Source organism: Myiozetetes cayanensis, unplaced genomic scaffold (genome assembly GCF_022539395.1).
Source record: "Myiozetetes cayanensis isolate MyiCay16 unplaced genomic scaffold, myiCay2020 scf2-11, whole genome shotgun sequence".
Lineage (NCBI taxonomy): Eukaryota > Metazoa > Chordata > Aves > Passeriformes > Tyrannidae > Myiozetetes > Myiozetetes cayanensis.
The window spans coordinates 29,354,008-29,376,948 of NW_026087411.1; the positions used below are offsets into that span (position 1 = coordinate 29,354,008).

The 22,941-nt window shown below is 40.3% G+C and overlaps 1 protein-coding gene across 3 annotated transcripts in view; it reads right to left on the reverse strand.

Moving 5' to 3' along the window:
• Positions 1-22,941, reverse strand: part of DAAM2 (dishevelled associated activator of morphogenesis 2) — a 201,005-nt gene that overhangs the window by 106,928 nt on the left and 71,136 nt on the right. For all 3 annotated transcript variants that reach the window (XM_050314848.1, XM_050314849.1, XM_050314847.1), the window contains exon 2: positions 14,150-14,352. In XM_050314848.1, coding sequence (XP_050170805.1) covers positions 14,150-14,323 — 174 coding nt within the window. In that variant the 5' untranslated portion in view covers positions 14,324-14,352. The remainder of the gene's footprint in view (positions 1-14,149; positions 14,353-22,941) is intronic.

The following is a 22,941-nucleotide window of genomic DNA, read 5'->3' on the forward strand; positions in this document are numbered from 1 at the left end:
GGGTGTTCACTGAGAAGAAGCTCAACATGATCTGGCAGTGTGTGCCTGCAGTCCAGAAGGCAAGTCCAGAAGAAGACGATGAAGATGATGACAGGCTGCAGCACCTCTCCTATGAAGAAGGGCTGATACATTTGAGGTTGTTCACCCTGGAGAAGAAAAGGCTGCAGGAAGACCTTACAGCACCTTCTAGCATCTAAAGGGGGTATAAGAGAGCTGAAGAGGGACTTTTTACAAGGGCATGGAGTGATAGGATAAGGGGGAACAGCTTTAAACTGAAAGAGTGTATGTTTAGATTATACAAAAATCTCTTAATTATGAAGGTGGTGAGGCTCTAGAACGTGCTGCACGGTGAAGTTGTGCATATCCCACCCCTGGCAGGGCTCAAGGCCAGGTTGGATGGGGCTCTGAGCAACCTGGTATAGTGGAAGGTGTTCCCTGCTCATGGCAGAAGGGTTGGAACTAGATGATCTTTAAAGTCCTTCCAACATAAACCATTCTATGATTCTGTGATTTGGAGAGTTAATAGATGTGCTCTGTATTTCACCATGCAGTCAATTAAATGAAAATACCAAACAGAACTGAAGCTGTTAAACCTGTGTTTGACACATTTTTTCACTGGACAGGTCGCAAGTCCTCTAGGACAAATACCACATTTACTTCCACATTCTGATTACATACACTGTACCAAATACCTCTCTCAAACAGAGCTTCTATTATCAGTATATATAACACTAAATAACAATAAAAACTGCTGTTTCAGCACAGAGTGCCCATTTTCTGCCCCTCATTTCCTTTCCTTCCCCTCCCCTCATTTCCCTCCTCCCTTCCCCCTCCCTGTGCCAGGGCTTGTTTTTCATGCCAAGGTCTTTTAGATGAGACCCTGTATGGGAAGGTAGTTGTGGGAAAGGTTATTAGGAAACTGCCGTCTAAACTGCTACTTTTCCGGCTTCCCCACCCTCTCCCTCCCTACAAAGTGTCCTCTGTTCTGTTTTAATACTAATGAGTTCAGAGGAGGTTCCTAGGCTAGAGCAATTTACAGTTTGGACTGTGCCAAAGCACACAGGCACACACCTCTCTGATCGCTTCCTGCCCAAACACAGTCCTGCTGGCTCAACCCTCAAAATGTGGGTTGGGGATTGCTGCTGCCTCCCTGTGCCAAAGGCAGGCTGAATTTCCAGGGGCGTCAGTGCTACCTACTCGTCTCCTCCCAGCTTTATCCTCTTGTGTGCATCCTATTTGCCATGTGCCCCTATGGAGGAAAACAAGGGTAAGTCAGAGCTTGGCTGACCTTTAAATCTCTGATAAAATATTACGTCAAAGGGCAGGAGGAACTGAGAAGTTGGTTAAGAATTTAATGAGCAAAATTAACTTCTTATTGAGCTTTGATTGTGCAGCTCAGACACACTTGCTCAAGCTTACACACAGGGTAAACTCAAAGGAACTCAAAAAAAAAAATCAACAAAATTTCTGGTGTAAGTTCAGGTTACACAGATAAAAGTGAAACCAGAAGCCAGTTTTAGTTATTCTCTTGCTCTCTGAATTAGTATTCCAAATTTGGTAGTGCTAACCAGAAATCAGAATGCCCCTAATTCCATTAAACTGACTTACTCTGGATTTATACCAGTGCAAAATATTGCTTAAATTGTCCCTTTTAAATTGTCAGCTATGCTGCCTAAAACACTGGCTCATTCTACAATCTACAGCACAGATTTCAGACATAGAATAGACTGAGAATTCTATCTAACTTTTTGCTAATTACTAACTTCTACTTCAATAAATGGTGATGATCTGTATTTACAGTCCAGAGAAGCTAAAACTTCATCCACACACTGCTGTCTGTTATCTCCTCTGGGTTGAAGTGGAGGGCAATTCCACAATTCTCTTCCCTCATATAAACTGAGTATTTCCATAGTTGAACAGTGAATTGAAAGCATGACAGTATATTTGGTTATTCACTCACACCCTGTCCTGTCTCATTGCTCAAATATTCTGATAATCAGAACAGAAACTACTGCACTGACATCACTGGGCTTAAGAAAACACCAGCCAAGATGTCTTTCTCTAAATATTTCTACTAAAGAAATTACCAGAAAGTTTCACAAAATACAGCAAAAAGAATAAGAGAAGAATGAGCACCTGCCTTGCATCATCTCCTAACAACAAATCATAGCTGCATTTAAGATCTGGTTAAGCATTTGCAATCGAAAAGCTCTCCCTCATTGTTAATGTAGAAGCCAACAACTTCACACCAACCAACCAACTCATGCAGCTGTTGCTTTTTATCCAAGATGTAATGTTGAAACACAGCCACTAAAGCAATCCCAATGGATTTTCCATGACTCAGGGATCTCCCTGGACACCTTCCAAACTGGGAAACTGCAATCTGCTTTCCCCTTGTAATTTCCTTTGGAGAAATTATTCTTCAAACCTCCACCTAGCAAACCATTGCATAACATTGTTGTGCACACTGCTCTTTTCAAAAGGTGGTTATTGTGGGCAGCCTTTCCCTTTATGCGGTCAAAAAATGATGGGAAACTGCAAAATTAAAAGACATCCTTAAGTGCTTTTAATGTAGAAGTGCACAGAATATACAGGCATTGATGAGGGCCTTTTTGGATACACCATTGGGTCAATATGTGAAAGAAAGGGAAGTCTGCCCAGGAAGGCAGTAGTCTTGCATCAGATCCTCCCTAATAAAAAAACAAATAGAAAAGAGCAGGAGGCAGTAATAGAGATTTGCTCCCAAGTTCTTCAAATACAACACATTTGACACTGGAAGACTCCTGTACTGCATGTAACCTACATCTGCTACATCTTTTCAGCACCTTTTCAATCTCACTACAATTCTGTATTAAAACTGGTTTAAGAAGCATTGCTATTCCCTGTTTCTCACAAGGGAAACAAATGCACATATGCGTGAATTTAATTGTGTAAGCTTACAGGAATAGCTAGGAAAAAGATGATGCTCTTGAAAACTTTTCCTCCCAGCAAGCTTACAGACTTTTCATTTACAGAAAACAAGGCAGCTAGCATTAAAAGCTTTGGGTCAGTGCTGTTCCTGTGCCAGGTGGAAGGCATCTGTCTGTACTTCTTCAGGATAAAACATCAAAGACAGAGCAGCTGTGGAGGCAGTCTGATGTGATGAGTGACAGAAAAAGCACCTTCTGACACTTGCTTTCCATGTGCTGCTCCCACCTGCTGCTGAAGGATGAACACAAGGACCTCTCCTGTAAATAAGGACACCAAAATCTGCCCCTTACGTAGTGTGGAGAAAGGTACCGGGAAACGGCTGAGCTGAAAACTTCATATCCTAAAAAGGTGCTACTCCATCCAACTAACCTCTCCTGTGGCACCTTGTGCTCCCCACTTTGGAGTCTTGCAGACCAGGCAAATGACAAGAAAAGGCTATTTCTCTCCAACGCTGGAAGAGCAATCCCAAATTACCTTAACAGGTCCCCTGAATAATAATCAACCAACTTTAAGTAGTGTTGGAAGACAGAATCCACCTACAGAAGGACACAGAGGTATGAAAGAATTATACACCCTTTCCCCACACTCTTCTTTAGCCTGTATGATACACTATCTGAGCAATGATTATACCTCATATAAATTGTTACTAGATGAGCAACTACAGAAAATAATCTGAGCCAATATATTAAACAGATGATACTTCATGATTGTTATCTTCTTCTCCATTCAATTATCTTATTTTTTAACAATTCCTCTAAAACCCCAGCTAGACTCTACTTCCCTAGGGATAACTCCTATCCTGCAAAACACTAGCATCCCATCCTCTTTCCCAACCTCTTCTCTTCACTGGAAAATTTCACTACTTCCCCAGCTTCAGGTGGGCAATTATTATAAATTATATAAATTAATATACATTTTATAAGGTCTTAATCAGCCAGATGGACCCGGCTTTCCCTTTCTTGCTGTCATCAGGCTAAATATCAAAACATACCTCCTGCAAAATCTCAGATCTGGCCCTTCCTCTATGAGCTACAGAAGAAACAATCATCTGTCATTCATCCTCCCCCAATTACCGTGCAAGCTCATTCTCTCCAAAAGCACTCCCAGAAGATCATCGTGGTCTAGCATTTGTCCCATATCACATCAATCTTTGCCATCTGTCTTCACTGTCCTTTCAGCACCACAGCTACTTCATTTGTTGTGTCTTTTTCTTCATCACTTTGGAACAACGTTGTTCCAATCTCCTGTCCAGTTACAATCTGGCCAACATGGTCTTTGTCTTTCCTCTGTCATTTCTCACAGGTGTATCTCCAGTTGGCACATTCTCATCCCAAATTACCTTTCTTATATAATTTATAATAGTCTCCCACCCCTCCTCAGCAGACCAAATCTAGATTCAAAAATCCTCTCTAGAAGATGAGGAATGAGGTCCTAATAGATTTTTAAGCCATCCAATACAGCTCTGAAAAACATAAGACACTAATACAGAGAAGTAAAGAAAGGATAGAAATTGCAGAAGGGCAGAAATCATACTCAGAGAGCACATTCCAAAGTGCTGGAGCAATAAGACATCCCTAATGCTGCTGACACTTTCCATATACTAATGCTGCTGACACTTTCTACTGGAGAGGGCCCACTCTGTTACTCTAAGACAGCAGGCAAAGTGGCAGGAAATACATGAGAATGCTGGTTCAATTCTGAGAGGAGGGTAGGAAATTGTCTACTCTGTATCCATTCAAGTGTAGCTGGAAAAGCTCCAGAAAGCTGAAATAAAGATAAATTAATTTGATCCTTCCAGCTAGGAAGATGACTCCTACTATCAATATCATCTCAGTGTTTTATCACTTCAGCAGCCTTCAGGCTTAATCCAGAAAGTTGTTGACTCTTTGTTATAGTCATAATGGAACACAAAAACTATTCAAATATTAATTACATCTTACTAAGGAAAAAGGCCACAGTAAAGCCTTATGTTATTTTTTTTCTTTTTACATTATGCTGCCTAACACTTGCAGCTATGCCAAAACACAATAGTATTATCAAATCATTTGATAGGGTATTAGAACACAGGGACACAACATTTCTGAACTAAACATACCCACCCTATCCATGACTTATGGGATAGGATATCATGACAGCTTCCAAGCATTCAGTAGAGGGAAGACATAAGATTGATAACTTGGCATTTCCATTCTCTAACGGCATATTTGTTCTTTCCCCTCTTTTTGCATCCCAAGCTAGATATCTGTGATCCCAAAATCCAGTACTTCTCCTCTTTTGCCCTAGATGGACTACATGCATTTCCTCAATACCTTTCCCACTTTTCAGAAAGGCAGTCAGCATGTTGCTCTGCTTGGGATATTCAGAAGCCAACAATCACCACAGATGCAGAAAATATCACACAGGCCAAATTTCAGTCCATGGTGAATGATATAATTCCACTACTGTCTTCAGAGGAACCGAACTGCTTTTCATTGGGTAACTATCTATCCATAAGTTTTATAGTAATGCAACAAGATATAAAAAACAGTGTATTCCTGCACAAAAGCCTTAAAACTTCAGAGGTAGTTTGATAACACCCCCAGCTTCTTCACATGCAAAATATTTCACTAAGACAAGGTCTGGATTTACAATTGTTTACACAACCTTATTGATTCTCAGACATGGAGTGTGAGACCTGGCTGCCATCTTATTATGATCCTTACACAGCATCTGTGTCTCACACATTTGCAGCACAGGGACTGCTCCTTCTTACACAGCTGGTCAGGGAGCTGGGAGCTGCCAACCAGCTGCATCTGCTGGAAAGGAGCCTGGAGTCAGAAGGCGCTGGTGCTGCACTCAGTGCCTTAAGCCTGACCCTATTGTATCACTCCATATGTAGGTGAGCACCTGAAAGGGGAAGCTGCCTCTGCAACAAAGCCTAAACTGCAACACCTCTTATGTATTGGGACTTGAATAACTACTACAAGAAAGCTGCTTGTAGTGATATGTGCATTAAAATCAGAGACTTGTACACATGTATTGCACATGGGACATATGCAAAGTAGAGCCAACATTATGAAAAAGTCTCTCTCTGTAGAGCAGGAAGAAAAAAGTATTCTCTGTGTGGAAAATTAAAAAGAAAAGACGTAACTGGGTATGTACAATCTTGGACTGAAGAACCATGCTGGACATAAAGGAACTCTGTGCATAATTACACAGACTATGATACCATGAAGAGCTTTTGCCTCCCAAGCCTTGGTACCCTAAGTGCTTCAGAAATCTTACACCACCGAGGTTTTTCTGTCATTATTATAATAGAAGACAAGTGCATCTGAGTGCATGAAAAATGTTAATCTGACAACTATAAACTAATCCAAAGGAAAGGAAAATTTTTGTGGCCTGGCTGCCATCAGTGAGGAGACTTATTTTCTGCCTCAAAGCTTTTTTTCTGCCTTCAGAGACAGTGTCTTCTACTCAGAGGGTGATGTTAAGGCTTCTTCCTAGATACGAGCCTCTGGTCATGAAAATTCTGTCTTGGTTTCATCAGCAGCATTTTCTCATAGCCTCCACTTGTTTATTCTCATTAAGTGCAAAAAGGAAGTAATAACTGGGGTGGAGAGTCTTCATTGAGCTAAGGCCAGCAAAGCCTCGTAGTTTGCTCAAGTCAGAGCTCATCACATACAAATAAAAATGAAGGACCTCTCCAGATGTCAACTGCATTTGGCACTACACTTCCTGACTGATTAGGTAGATTAATTCATTACAAAAGAGCACAGAGGGGATGAGGATGGGCATAGGAAATTAAATAACTTCCTCTTGTGGGTAAAACAGAATGGAGGTACTTTTAAACTATGGTTGCAGAGAAATTTGCAGTGATCAACAACTCTGAGCCACGGGCCTGTCAGAGGTGTAGTCTGAAACCATGATTTACATGCAGGGCAAGTGACACAGATAGTAAATTCCTATATTCAAAAGAATCCAGTGAAAGGATAAAATGACTCAAAAGACTTAACATTTGAAACTGAAATACTCAAATCTTGATAACATGCCTGAATTTAAATGTGAGTAAATACAGTTTTCAATACACACAACACACGTTTGGGGGTTGAAGTGAGGACCTGAAATGCATGTCTTTCTAAGCCACAACCTTTCAATGAGAAACTAAGGACTTAAATACACTTCAGACTTGGAGGATACTTTTCTGGGAATGTGGTGCTCCACACTGGGAGCCAAGAGCCAGAATAGGCAACTCTGCATCTCTGCTTCCCAGGAACTGGGGAAGAAATAGGGAATTTTGTTCTCCAGGCTCATCGACAAACACAGAGAAACACAGCTGATGCCCTCTTGTGCCTACATACACCGACATATATTGTCTATAATCACATGCAAGACCACAATGGAAGCATTTCTTGTACTTTTTACCACAGAAATGCTCTTGCAGGTTTCAGAGCCAAAAAGGGGCCTCACGAACAGTGCCACAGCTAGGATTTGGCAAGCTTGAGAGGTACCGGTGATATATGGGAGTACTTATTCAATGTGGTGAAGCCTAGTTTTCATCTGAGGTTTATGTTGTATCCATTACATTAAATGGTCTGCAAGGGAGAACTAAGCATGAAGGGACCTTGCTACTTCCAAGTCAGCTGTTTTCAGCGGGAACCACTACTACAGTTATTTAGGTTTGGATCTCATCTTCCTGTGGCTCTTGAAGGTATGTTATCTAGTGTTTGCCAAATTGATGCCTAGCTCAGAAATTGTTTTGCTTCCTTTGACGAAATAAATAAATTAATTCCCAGATACTTCTATGCTTTACCTCACTTTCTTTCAACAAAAAACTCTTTCTTTTCTCATCAACTTTCTCTCCTCTGGGAAATGAGACTATAACCACTGAATTTTATTCTCTGTTAAGGTAAAGAAGGAACAGATGTAGAGAAATTTCACGGACTAAGAAACGAGCAGAATTTTCCCAAACTTTATGTTATTGGTCACTTCATCTGATGCTACTAGAAACATGTCCATGGTGACCCCACTGCTCCTTTGTTTCTGTCCTGAGAGAACTAGCATAGATTCCAGTAACATGGATGGCTCGTGTACTCAGTACACTAACCAACTCCTTTCAGCATTTTTGCACTAAAGCACTAGCCTATAGTTGCTAAAGTACTAGCAACTACTACGCTGGCATGTTGAGAAATCAAGAGAGTACAGCAACATATAAAACAGCAGCAAATATCACACTAATTCCATAGTTCTATTTCAGGACAAGATGAAGACACTGATTTACTTAGAAAGAGATTAGCAGAAATGTGCAGAAAAACTAAGTGAGACCCATGTGCTAGGAGAGGACAAAGGAAAAAGAGAAGAGCAAAAGGTACAGTAAGGCATCAGGCATCCTGCTCTAGATATCCTCCTTCCCCAGGTGACCTAAGAGAGAAAATAAGCAGCATTGAAAATTTCTAGTCATAGTTACAGAAATTATCGGACTACTCAGAGGTTACCAAGTTGCTGCCTCTGTTGCTTGGACTCTCCTGCCACATCTTCTCATATTTTATCATTTTCATGGGAGTTTCTCTGTACAGCTCTTATTCCAAGGAGACGGAAGCAGAAGGAATGATATTTTCTCTCTTCTCTTCACTAGCACAGTCACTGGCATTCTTTCCAGCTAGACTCCTGAGCTAGCTCATCTTTAAGTCAGAAATTGAGCCAACTTTGATGTTGTGGCAGCCATTAATAAATATAATGAGATCAGAAGTGACAAGGGGAGACACTATGTGTAATTTAGGGTTGTGTAAGGAAGGGACATAGTTCCATGTTTTTGTGGTGGCTGTTATAGAGTACTGTAGACAGAAACCAAAGTTAAGGTTTCTATCACGGTTCCCAGCATGGGCTGAGGGAAGGACAAAGACCTTGATTCAGCACTTGCTTCCATCTTCATTTAATTGCACTCAGGCAATACTACAAGAGAAAATATGGGTTTGATTTCCAGTGGCCTTATTGTTCAGGAATACATTGTAGTTCCATATGCATCTTCTCTAGAAAAGCTGGGGCTTTGCAGTAGGACCAGAAAACTCTCTCTCTTCAAGAGAGAGAGAGACAGAAGAATGTATGCTGCCTCACCTGAGCAGTGACCTACCTCTTTCAGAAACTAAAGAATGACAGAATCTCAGATGGACTTGCCATTTCAATGGACAAGAAGTTTAAAGGCAGGCCAAAAGAGATGCTGGATAACCCTAAATTTTTCAAATATAGATAGTTCATAAGTAGTTTTGCTGCTCTTTAACAGTAAATAATGTACCTTAATAAGTACTTTTGGTGGCATAAGGTCTAAAGTTTTGTTCTGGAAAAGCCTGTGAGGATGGTAAATAGTAATATGGATAAAAAGCTTTTATGAATCTATAAAGTCAGCAAAACCCCTTCTTTAGGGACTCTGAGGGGGTAAAAAAAAAAAGAAGAAAAAAACTCACCAAACTAAAAATTAAAGAAATTCAAATGGAACATAAGAGAAATAAACCATGACAGGAAATTCCAGTCAATGTCCCACCTGAGCTAAATACCAGAATGCTTCAAGGGCAGACAAGACCACAAAGGTGTAACAGTAAGCGTTTCTCAAATGTTTGCCAGTATAAGCTTGGAGCATATAATCATACAATCAACTTAAAAAATGTCAACTCAAAAGACAACTCCACTTCTTCCTCAAAGACCTTCCATCTTAAAATAGACAAACTTGAACTCCACCTTCTCAAATACCATGACCATCTCATGGTCACTAACAAAAAGAACCAAAGAGAAATAATAAAAGCACAAGCTCTTACACTGCTCTTTCCTATGTGCTAGAATTCTTTCATTTTTCTGTTTTTCCTGAATTTCCACCATTTAAATAATTCTTCTTGGCATGGTCTGAGTTCCTATCTGGGGTTGTGTTGCTGGTATAAGAGAGATCTAGATGGTAAAACCTTTAGTGTCAAGTAGCATACCACCTTTAACCAACAAGAAGATTCCACAATTCTAATACTGAGCAAAGGGAGTTCACTGTGACAAGAACACACTGCTCTTAAAAAATATGAACAAGGAAATGGAGAAGCTATTCCATGAAAAATAATGATTTTCCCTTGCCTTGGAATAGTTCTTCCAGATTCTTCTATAGTTCCTGTTCAGTCAATAAATCTGTGCAAGGAAAAACATGTGTGCTTAGCACAGACATTTTTGCCATCACGCACAAAACTGGTTTAGGGCCTGACAACAGACCACCAACTGCAATAGCACTTTACTACATGGTAGTATACACAGTGCCAGCTGAGAAGAGAGAGTGAGGAAGGAAGCAGAAGTGAAGCTGTGATGCCTTAATGGCCAGTTTTATAATTTGCGAGGTACAGGACCAGTCCACACCCTCTAATTTCTAGAGCTTCCCTTTCTTGCCTGTTCACTGAAGGGGAGACACTAAAGCCAGTTGTTCTATCCTCTTTCACAAAAGTGGCTCTTTGAGGGGCAAAGTTTGTGGTCACAGATATTTTTGTTTGCTTTGTGTTATGTGCACCTAAACTTCTGATAAGGACTTAGCTGCACTGTTACCATTGCATTAATCCCAAATCAATCCCTGCCAGCAGAGAGCTACTACATCTTCTCCTGTCTCAGCTCCAAAAAAATCAGACCAACTGATCCTGAGCCATGGTCTTCATTCAGACCTACCCTCTGCACATGTTCCCAGTGGAATAAATGGAGGTAGAATGTGGGACATATCAGGAGTAACTCTTTCTGGTTTTAATTTTCTAATTGATCAGACAAGGCCTAAACACAGCAACTACCTTAGAGTAACACAAGCCCGGAACCCATCCTAGAATTGTTTTTTCTGGTTGAACGGCATCAAGCACAGATATTTCAGCTGAAATCAGCATTAGCTTGTCATTTGACAATCACTGCCTTGGTCAGAGTCCAGTTAGGCAGCTGCCATTACATAGCTGGTTAGTCTGGGTGCATCCCCTCATACATGTATACCTGCCTCAGTCTGGAGACTACACAAGTTTGAAAGCTCTGAATGGGTCATGTGAGTCCATCACCAATAAGGGATCCCAACACATTCCTAAATCCTCCTCTTAAAAGATAGACATCTCCAAATTCAGTTTCCATGGTACTAATTTAAGTACCACAAGAACAGAAGACGTGCTTCTGGTCCTCAAAATGTCAGTTTTCCTCAGAAAGTCAGGTAAAAACATTCTGAATGTTTACTGGTTTGGAAAATGCATCACAAGGAAGGCTTCTCCAGCACAGCTAGGCTTAGCTTTCCTTGTCATTAACTCTTACATGGGAAAATGCCCCAGATTTTAACTGCAACGAGGAAAAAAATAAGGCTTTTAAAAATTCATTCAAGCACATCAGTGTTTCATTATACCCTTTTGTAGAGCAGATGGCAAGATGAGGCTATACCCCCTGGGCCTGCTTCAGGGAGCTAACACAAATACTCTTCTCACTACAGATCTCAGATGATGTTGGTGTCATCATTTCACTTGGGGATTTGGGTCAAAAGGCTTTACACTCAAATCTGGTTTTTATATAGTACAAGTGCACCCAGACTAGGCCCTAACGGATAAGCAGCAGGGAGCTAGCACACAGCACAGAGCTCTCTCAGGCACTTCCAGGTCGCTGATTTACACTGGTGCATTTGCAGACTGAATCTTTCTAATCCAATTAAAATCTCATCTGAGCTGTCAATACAGATGTAGCCTGTTTTATTTTAGTGTCTCACAGAACATGCATTAATCTGGACCTGTGGACAAACTAGCCCTTCTAGGCAAATGCTGCATTCTGCCAGCCCATTTTCTAGCCCAGGTTTTTTCTCTTATAAAGCTCTTAACTGCTCTTCTGTTACCTTTCTAATCAGGAACTCCTATGGACATGCATCACCATCCTATCTGACTGCTTTATAAAAATGTACGATGTACACCATTAACCTTCTGAAAAACAGCACTTTTCTTTCCCAGCTCCCTTCTCATACAGTGATGGCTAGAGTACTATCATTAAGCATAAGAACTGAATATGATCTGTTTTCATTTCAGTGGCTTCATTTGTTTGAAATGCATATGCCAGTTATAAGCTGTCAGCACATTTAATAAGTTATAGCACAGACCAACAACTCTCAAACTACTGTGGCCAAAAATTTTTACAGATCATCACATGCACTTGTCATTAAATTTTGCACCAGAAACATTATAAATTATACTGTTTAATACACTTTCATAAGGCAGCTGTGACCTGTTTTGCCACAAGCACGTGGAACATCAGTATTTGCCAGACATAAAACTAAAAGCACCATTAGTACCACCACAAACTCTCAAACTCCTCATAAAACTGATACCCTTCTCAGTAGGCAAAAGCCCAGCAGCAACTCAAACAGGTCTTTCACTATGACCCAAAGGTAAACAAGTTCCAGTTTTAGCAAGTCAAGTTCAGGAGCAAAGCACATCTGTTGGTGACGTCTTCAGGAAGGCTGGGTTGAATGCTTCGACGGATCTTGGTATTGGAGAGACGTGAACTTTGATACAGCAGTTCAAGCTTTGCATGTGAAAACCAATACTTAAGCAGCATCCAGAAATAAATTGTCAGCAGAGCAGATTACAGATAACACTCTTACTCATGAGAGATACCTGTCACCACGCAGAATTCTCTGCAGTCAGACAGCTGCATTTTCTGCGAGGAATTCAAGTAGTCTCACATAAAAGGCAAACCAGAAAATATAGACCAGAATTTTGTGAAACATTTCCATAAGAGGAGATTCCTAATCTGCTAATTAGTTTGAAGCAAGTAGACTCTCTTCTGCTGCACACATTATTCTTCCTGAAACAGCTGCAAATCCTATTGACTCCTTTCTGCATACACCCATGCCATAGAATACTGAAAATGCTAATGGGTGCTAGGGAAGGTGAAAACAGTTAATGGAAAAGAAATCCATACCAATTTACTATGTACACAGAAAGCAACTTTTGACTGATGAAGTCCTTGAGCTGAAAATTTTTAGAGGGTTGGAGAGTATCCTGGAAATGACCACCCTACGGCCACATCTTATATTCTTCCCTAAGCATCTGCTTTGAACCCCATCTTGAAACAGGAGCCTGGGCTAGGTTGTCAGACCATCTATCTGACAAACTACAGCTGTCCCCATATTTGGTATGACATCCTAAAGTTGCCCATATATTAATCTCCACTTGCATACCCAAATTATATGGTTATTTTCATTGCTATAGCGTTGTGAAGCTATGGTCATGGATAACAATTTAATGGGTTAATGTTACAGTGTAATGTAGAAAGACTACTTGCAAATTCCTCTGATTCTGAGATCCAATATTTTCTGTTCTATTCCTCACCTCAGCCGTATAGACTCTCACAGATATTTCACTTTACATAACCTCCAATCTCAGAATGGCAATGAGATATCTTATCAACTGCATCAAATGGGCATCACCTTTACGACACAGATTGCAAAACAACCCAGCCCTATGACCTCTGCCTGTGTTTTGCATGCAGGCTGAACAAGTAGGCAAAGACAGTGAAGTCATTTGATGCTAGGCATGAAAAGCAAGTGTCTGGCTCCTGGAGTCTGCAACATTTACCACAAAAGCAAACAACAAAGTTCATCTGAAATAGTTCCTTCCCTTCCTGTTTATGGTTGTTGCTGCAACAGCACCGTTTCATGGTTCAAAGGCAGCTGGGTGATGAAACATAATTAGCATGGTCATCTGATTCTTATACCTCACCAGCAGAATGTTACTGATCAACAGAACAGAACAGTCCTTACTTTACAGATCCACAAACCTTAAGATTTTCCACCACAGCATATATATTATACAGCAGATTTTATCCCAAAGTTGTTAACAAGAAACTGACTGTCAGTTCTCTCCAGAGAACTTAGGAGGCTCCTTCTATGTGCCCAATCCTACACCTGGAGAATTGCATAGTGATATGAAAATAAATAAGCATATTTAAGCATTTAGTTGTACTTACACCCAGTGTCACTATCATCCGTCCCATCACTTGCTGCCTTTGTCCCACCAAGGAACAGATCATAAAAGAATGAAAAAGAAAGAAAAAAAAAAAGCTTCAACAGAAGCTTTTTTCCCCCCTATCTCTACTAAATCCTTTAAGTCCTTTTACTCCTCTTTTGAAGGAAAGAGTTCATCCACCCACTAAATATATCAATCTGTCAGCAGAAACTTACCACAAGTTCGGAGAATCTGGCATTGAGCTCTTCGGCTGGTGGGATTGGGACAGAAAACTCAAGGAACTGGAGGGGATTATTGTCCTTGAGGTTGATTTCAGGGAGGTCGCTACCCCCAAAGCAACAAAGAAATCCCAACGCATGACGATTCCGCTTCCGGGGGGCCATGATCATGGTGTACGATGCTATCTTCTGATCATGTTCTGCAGGGAATAAAAACAAAACAAAACCAACAGACATTAGATGATTAACAGGACTGCTGAATCTGTGCATCTCTCTGCAGTTACAATGGCTATCACTGGAGTAACAGCTGGAAGAGGACAGAAGGATCTGATACACAAAAGAGCAAAATAAACACGCTAGACAAGGTAGCTAAGCTCTAGTATGGTATTAACACGTTCTTCTGTGGCAGTGTAAAATCACTTCTCCCAATGTTTCTGAAAAGGATTTACAAACTCAGTGTGGGATTTCCCAGATTTATCAGCAATGCTCAGTAGGCAAGGTTGAATGCTACCACTGAATGCTGGTATTGTCCTTTCTCTCACTACTACAATAAAGGAACCAAAGTATCTGAAGCATGTGCTGGAGAATTTACCCAGAACACATGGAAGAGTCTTCCAAAGGTACCCCATTTGATCAACACAAAATGAACAATAAAACAATGAAATCAAACTTTCTATCACTCTGGAGCCATTCATTTTTTCCTTTATGGCCAGGACTATCATAGTAGGACAATTTTGTCTATCCTGTAGTTTGGGCTGCCTTATGTATTCAGGAAAGAAACAGAACAGTGCTAATGCATGCTTTCAGATTTACATTTGAGCTGCCAGATCCCATCTTGACAGGACCCAGGCTTGAGGGGCTTTGGTATCAGGAGTATAAAGGGAGGTCTGAAGGAGAAGCTGGGAAGCGACAGATTTCACTGCCACACAACACCGTTTGTGAGCAGCCCATCCAAACAGGAAGTCTCCTGCCAGCAGTTTGAAAGGAGGGATCTGTGCAGTGCACAGAGAGCCACATATTTTGCCCTTTTAAGGGACTTGTTGTTTGACAGCTCAGGGGCTTATTTGTGTTATATTTTTAAGGACTTCACTTTTTCACTTAATCTGCAGAATAAGCTATATCCTTAGAGAGTAAATAATTAAGGCTTGTTGTGAAGCCCATCTCCCTGGGCACGGAGCAGGGGAGCAGAAGGGAGGTGGCAGGTGAACCACACCACAGGATGCTGGATGCTGTATCAGCATCAACACAGCTGAGCTTTGTCATCAGAGCAGCTGCTGCCCTAACCTGCCCCACAATGCTTTGGTCTGTTTGCCTGCCAGAACAAGGCTGCTTTGAGCTTTCACAGAGACTAAGTAGCTGTGCAAGGAAAAAGCACCTTTGGGAAAGCAGTTGCATAGTGGGACTTAACATAGAGTGCACAGCCAGAAGATCTCCAGGGACTTTTTGTGCAGAAATCAGCACGCTCACTCAAGAAAAACCTAAGCAACAAACAACAAAAAAAGTGCCCATACCAGCCAAACCTCCACCCTTGTGGCACTGTGTGCTTGGCAGAAATCATCTGCCCTACTTTGTGCTTTTAATTTATCTAGCACCTTCTCTTATGCACTAGAGGGGCATCAGCTGCAACTCACATGCAGCTGAAAGTGAGCTGGTACTACGTACTGTCTTCTGGTGTGCCCACTTTACTTTGCTCTTTGTGCCAGCTCTGTAAGGGGTGGTAGGTCTCAGCAGGACTCAGCAGGGCAGGATGTTGCTGGCTTCAAAAGCCCATTCATAAGAACACTGGGTTCTCACTAGGAGATGCCAAAGGTCAACTTAACCCTGAACTGGTCTTTGACACAGTTTCAGTCAGTAAAACCAAAATGCCCTCCCTATCTACCACAATAATGTGCACAGCAACTTCTGTTTCCTCTCAGTAATGGAGACTTAAGAGTTGTTAAAAGATTTCATGAGAGAGTCTCAGAATTTAAACTTGTACACTACAGACCATCTTCTCAAGGATTACTCCAAGTGCAATGCCCTTTATGGCAATCAATCTGGTCATGAATGAGATCAGAACCAATTACTTTGACAAAACTTTGCTTTGGAAGCAACTCAAATCAATGAGACAAACCTGATTTACTTGAAATATAATAACATTTGCATCAATTCAGCTGTAACCAAGCTCTGGTCCACTGTATAAAGGCTTCCCTACCAACTGTCAAAGGACTTGCATTCTCTGGGGCATGGACAATGAATCCTCCTTGGATAAACTGGCTGAGATATTGAAGTGATAGGACCATAACATCTTCCTTTATGAGCGCAGGTCAAGACTTTGGTATAAACTCCTCCAAAAGAGGTACCTTACCAGGAAATGAGCACTACATGAGTGGATGTGGAGGTCAGCATTTTCTATGGGGTAAGTACTGCCCTGCTCAGACCACCACAGGTTGTCCTGCAGTGACATTTCATCACTCAGCTTTCATCTTAAGCGGGTTCATCTAAGAGGTGAACAGTCAGTCTCCAGGCCTTCTTCTTCCATAATGCTGAGAAATACACAAGCTAGTGTTTGTTGCTGTTATGTTTTTACAGAATCAGCAGCATCTTGGGATCCATACTTGAGAAACTCCCGGCTACTCAGCTTTTACTATTCCTCGAAAAGGTGCGGAGCTCACATGAACAGTAACCTTGCCTCGCTTTCACAAAGCATCATTCCATCACACAATTCATACTCTGAACACTGGCATTTTCCAGGTCCATCCACAAGCAGCATGCATGAAATTCATACTGGCACAGAGGGGTAAAACACCACTTCTGTATTGCTACAACACTTTAATTGTAGATAGGCAAGAGGTCTAGATGCTTTCAAAATAAGAACAATTGAGGACTGCTAGAGAGGAATCCAGCACAGGCATTCTAGAATTGAACCACAAAATGAATAAATGATATTTCTAAGTGGGAGCACTCTAAAGGTTAAGCCTACCAGTTACACGATTCAGAAGGACATCTACTTTAAGTTGCACTGTTCGTGCTATTTAAAAGTTAATTAAAACTCTCTGATTTTTGTTGATGGTCACAGTGTTTTCACAAAATAAACATTTTCTAATAATATACAAGTTAATAATATTTTCCTTTTCTTTCCTTTCTTTTGACTTTCCTGTGTCAAGAATCAAATCTGAGGAAAATGTGCTTCCAAATAATGGGGCAGATGGGGTGAAAGGAAACAAAGAAAAGAGCATCTTTCATTTTTCTGAGTGGTAATTGCTAGCAAAGCTGACATAAAAATTTATGAAAATAACAAAAGGTGGTGGGTTTTTATTCTAATGAAAGCTCTATTCTCTTTCAATTTCTTGCAAGCAAAAATGAAACGTGTGGAATTATCTATTTCTATGTATACCCCCAGTGAGAATCAAGAGGAAATCTCTCTCTGGAGAGAATCCCACTATTACACATAACTCCCTCCCACAGCTCTTGTCAGTTCCACTGTTTTGCCCTTTTGCACAACACAAACAAGTTGCTGTCATTTCAATGGCTAACCACACACCCGCTCCTCGTAGTGATCCCTCTCCTGCTTCCCAGCCCCATCTGCGGTTCGGCTCAGGTCAGGAGTCACAGCCTGGAACTTTGCCCAAGGTCTAATTATAACAACGTCCTCTTCCTCTGACAGAGAGTACGTGTTCATTTCTAAACCATTTGGCCCAGTGACCAAACGTAATTAAGTTAAAGCAATTTTTTCAAGTCTTATCAGAAGTTTTAGTCACATGGGATGCGATCCATGCTAACTACACGAGGATCCTCTTTCAGTTGCTTTAGAAAATGCTGCCTCAATCTCACTCTTCATTCTCATCTCAGAAGTCATAATTTTCATGCCAACATACGCTAACTAAAAAATGTTCTACAAACAGTAAGACACCTGAAACAACTGCTATGCCAGCAGCTGTCCTGTGCGAGAGAGATGGTTATTGTAGTTTTACCTCACTGTTCTGTCCTTCAACACAGTGAATAGGCAGAGCACAACTCTAACTAAAACTTTTGTATCACCATCTCTGGAAAAAGGGAAGAAAAGAGAACTCAGTGGTTTAACTAAACACGTGTAGTCCAGCAAAAACCATATGCAGTGTAAGGAAACATTAATGGAAAACAGTTGCAGAGCTGAATTTACACTTATCATCAACAGACACAAAATGTTGGTAGATGCAGACATAGCTCTCACCTGAGTGGGAAGCATAAGACTAAATATATGATGAAGAATCACTGCCCACACTGATTTATGCTACTAGGAAAGGAACAGAAGTGAATAATTTCAGTTTCCCTGAAAATCTATCTTTCTCTATGACAGGATAAAACATATAAATGTAATGTGTTATTACAGAAGTAGAAAGAAACCTGAATCCAGACTGGTTTGGAACATAAATCAACTCACCTCCAACCCCCAAATCCAAGTTCACTCTCTATATTATTCAACTATTAAATAATAAACCACAAGAACTTCATAGTATTAAAACAGCTACCTTCATTGTCACTGACTGATAATGAAATGGAGAAAATATAAGCACCATGCTCAAAACTGTCCAAATATACAAATTGGATAAAGCTAATGAGCTTCATACTGATCCTATGTTCAGTTCCCTGGACCACATTACTTCTTCAGTACTTCTTCAGATGGGGCAATTACAAACCTTGCAGCATGTTCCAATTACCATGGGAATTTTCCATGTATGTCACGTGTAATGTGACAGATGTCAGATGCACTATAAGGCAATTGCAGCATGGGGGATGGGGAAAGGAAGCAGACAAGCTATCCATTTGCTGCATCTGTAATAGTAACCCAGCTCCCTTGGCTTGGATTTGTCACCGTACTAAGGAGCTTCCTGGTCTCCAGGGCACAAAACAGCAACAAAACCCCACGAAGTTAAAATCTTTTTTTTCAGGGAGGGTAATGCTTCCTGAAGATCACACCTGTTTGCTATGTTGGACAGGAAGGCACTGGACCCAAAACAGATCACTGGAAACAAGCAGGGTCCTGTGCACAAGACCCTGGAAAACTTAGAAAATGAGCATGGTCCTATGCAGCAGTGGCCACTCAGTCCCAGTCAGCCAAGCCCACACAGAACAGTTCCAGCACAGGAGAGAGGGCAGCTCAAAACACTGTGCATTTTGAAGCCAGTTCATGGATTTTTCTTCCCACAATACATCAAAACAAGAGTGCAGGTCTCCCAGTGGTTACAATGACTTTGCAAGACAGTTCAGGCACTCAGCTCTAGTCTGTTTTACATACCTTCCCATTAAAACTGAGATGATTGATAATTGCAAAGCATTTCATAGACCTAAAGATTGTCTCCTGTTATATACATAGTATTATATGTTATTAATATTTATTTAATTTTTATTCATTTCTTTACCTCGAAAATAAGTCCTGAGGTAAGAGAAAAGGCAAGAGCTATTTGAAGGCTGTCAGGTGTAACTATATCCATGAACGTACTTAATGCAACGTGTCTGTCAAAAATCTCTTTATTTTTAATACTTTAAGGATGCTCAGGATGTGCTGGATGACTAATGATCACTAATGTTAGCCTGTTAATGCCCACAAATCCAATATGTCTCACCTGATACCAACTTAACAACACACAGCAACAACAAAAAAAGCTAAAGAGTGTAGGACACCTTTCCTTTCTGAAAGATTATTTTGCAACACTTTCTCTGTGAAGGAGAGGGAAAAAACTCTACAGAAAAAAACCAAACAAAATCAAAAACCTAACCCCCCCAAAACAAACAAACAAACAAAACAAAAGAAACACAAACCTCAACCAACCAACAAACCCAAAAACAAAACCACAGAAAACACCAAACAGATAAAAAGCCAACAGAAAGAAAAAAGATACCAGCAGGTTTCTCGAGTCCCTCCTAATCCATTAATCTATCCAAATTGCGTTCATAGGAATACAATTTAAAAAGAACAATCAAATTCAAAATACAAAGTGAAGTGAGCAACAAAGCAGTAGAAGTCAGTGCCATGAATCTGGTTAGTAATAACTTACTTTTTATTACACCTTTTTTTTCCACACTTTAGTCAAGTACAGATTAATCATTTTCTCTACTTAACTGAGCTGTCAAAAAAATCGATTCACTCTTTACCTGCTAAGAAGTTTATTTTATTTTTTATTAGTTTTCTAAAACTATCACTCCACAGAGACATTTGCAAGGTCAAAACTAATCTGTCCTCGTAGACACCAAATTCTTAGTCTTAATTATAATGTTGCAACTCATTTAGATCCAAGTAAATCTACATATCTTTAACATTTCTGAATGGCAATGTGACTAACACATCTTAGACTGCAAACAAAACAAGTAAAATTCACAGCTTAAGTGTTTATCCAGAATATGTATGTCCTTAATCTCCTCAGTGATTGTACCACACTTTCTCATCCTAATTTATCAATTCCACACTTAGGCATGCTTGCCAACAGTTCAAACCACAATGGTGGTGGAATGAACAGGACTGCATACTGCCTAAATGTAATCAACCTTTCTGGTTTGAGTGCAGTAGTTTTGGAGTCCTGTCCTTTCCTTGCCCACACCCTCCACTCCCATAATACTTCCAAGTTCTCTAGTGTTGCAGCATGGTAGTTTGAGTAACATCTACTGATAACCTCCTCTTCCTTCTCAATCAGAAATTGACTGCTACCAAGATCAATTTTCCTGTCTTCCTCACCATGAACCACATTTGTCTAAAGATTACCTATTCCCTTCTATTAAAAAAAAAAAAAAAAGTTTCTCCTTCACAGTCTTAGTTCTTCCTTTCCATCTTTTCTACCAGTTTTAGTTTTATTCTCTACTTTTTTCACTGTTTCATTGCAAGATCTCCATTTTCTTTCATGACAACCATTAGGTATGAAAAGATTCTTGTAGCCACTTACTATGCCTCAAACTCCCTTTTTTTAAGGGAGATATTGAAAAGAAAAATATTTCTAAAGAAACACCTACTGCATGACACAAGCTGTAAAGATGGCACCACACTTTGAGTATGTTTTGATTTTGTTATATTTTAGTTTGTGGTCCTAGCTGTGGCACTGAGGCTGTAGGTGCTCCAGTGTAGGGTCTTAATTACCTGCTTAAACCAGTCATTTTACAGTGTCAAGTAGACTAAGACACTATACAAACAGAAGTAAAAACAATAGGCCAGCAAAAAGGGTAATCACCTGGCTGGAATCTGGCCAGGACACAGCAGGTTCTCACCCCAGTAATGATGCTGCTGTAGAGAGGCAGTTCTTAGCCATGTCCACAAATCCAGCATAGATGAATTCATGCTTTAAGAAATAATAGAATTTATGCAATGATTTCCCACACCACAGCTTCACTAGATGGGTTGGTTTGTTATGTCATTGTTGATCAAATTGCTGTGACTGAAAGAGCCAGTGGGAAATACACTACATAAAAGCAAACACAGGAAAAGAATCCCACAAACCCCACAGATGCCACCCCAAGACCCAATTCTGACTGAGGATAAGACAATGCAGCAGCAAGTCTTTCCAAACACCATCTACAACACCCAGATTTTACTTTTGAAATAATTTAGATCCTAAAAATGTTGGTGTTTTTTGTTTGTTTTTTTTTTTACAGTTTGCCAACAATATACTGTAATCCTAGGGCCATAAATTCAGGAAAATACTATAATCCCAGTTCGTGTCTGTTCTACTCAACAGAGGGGGTCTGAACTGTGCTTTTTAGAAGCTACAGATCTAGACAGCAGAGCCCAAGTAAGACTCTTGATTTTCTTTACTTTCTTTTGGTGATGGGTACAACACTGTGATGCAATTTCACAGAAAAAAAAAAGTGCCTTGGAAGCTGGTGTATGAGATGAAGCCTTCATTCAATATAAGAAATCATAGAATGAAGATTAAATTGCCCATGATAACATCATTCAAGTAGACATACACACTGAAGCCAGAACCAGCACATCACTCCTTCTGTTTCAAAGCAGAAGATTATTTTCAACTGGAGGAAGATAAGTCCTGTGCCTTTTACAAGTCTGTGGTATGAAATGTATTTACAGTCATGGGTATGAAACTGGCTGTAATAAGTAATGTTTGTCAGTTCTATCCATAAGATCAACTCCCAAGGATGAGACATCCACACCCCAGGGCAAAGTCTTTGATCACCTTAAGAAAGAAACCAAGGATGGAGTGATATGGAGAATGAGGTGTCCCATTCAATCCTCTATGCCAAAAGATTAGGAATACTAGTAAAGCAGATTAGTACTCTAGATTGGTCCTAAAGCTTGGTCTGAGAACTAAAAATGTCTGCAATATTTCTATTGGGAAGAGTGGGGTTTAGTTACAAAGGAAGTCAATCCAGAGTTTCCCAGTAGCTCTAATAACTGCCACGTCAGAAGAATGAACACACAAAACCCCATTACTAAGGGCGTCCCTGTCTTGTTTGAGTCATTGTAATTTTTCCATTCTGTCATTGCCCAATTATTTCCAGACATGATGTAACTATTTTGCCAAGGGATTTGGGAGTCAAAATGTTGCCGTTGTTGTCATCGTTATCCTGGGTGCCTGAATTTTTCCAGACAAAATAAGCATCTGAGGGCATTAGAGTGCCTCTACTGAGAGAGAAATACTCTGTAAGAACTGCCAGTGTGCTCCAAGAAAAACAAACAAATGGTAAAGGTCCAATTACATCTTCCCCAACTCCATCTCATTTCCATGTGAAATGCTGTTTTCTTATTCAGACAAATCAGTAAAAGAATATTTCATATGTTGTCTGATGTTATCATAGCATAAAAAAATTGATTTCCATGCTAACAC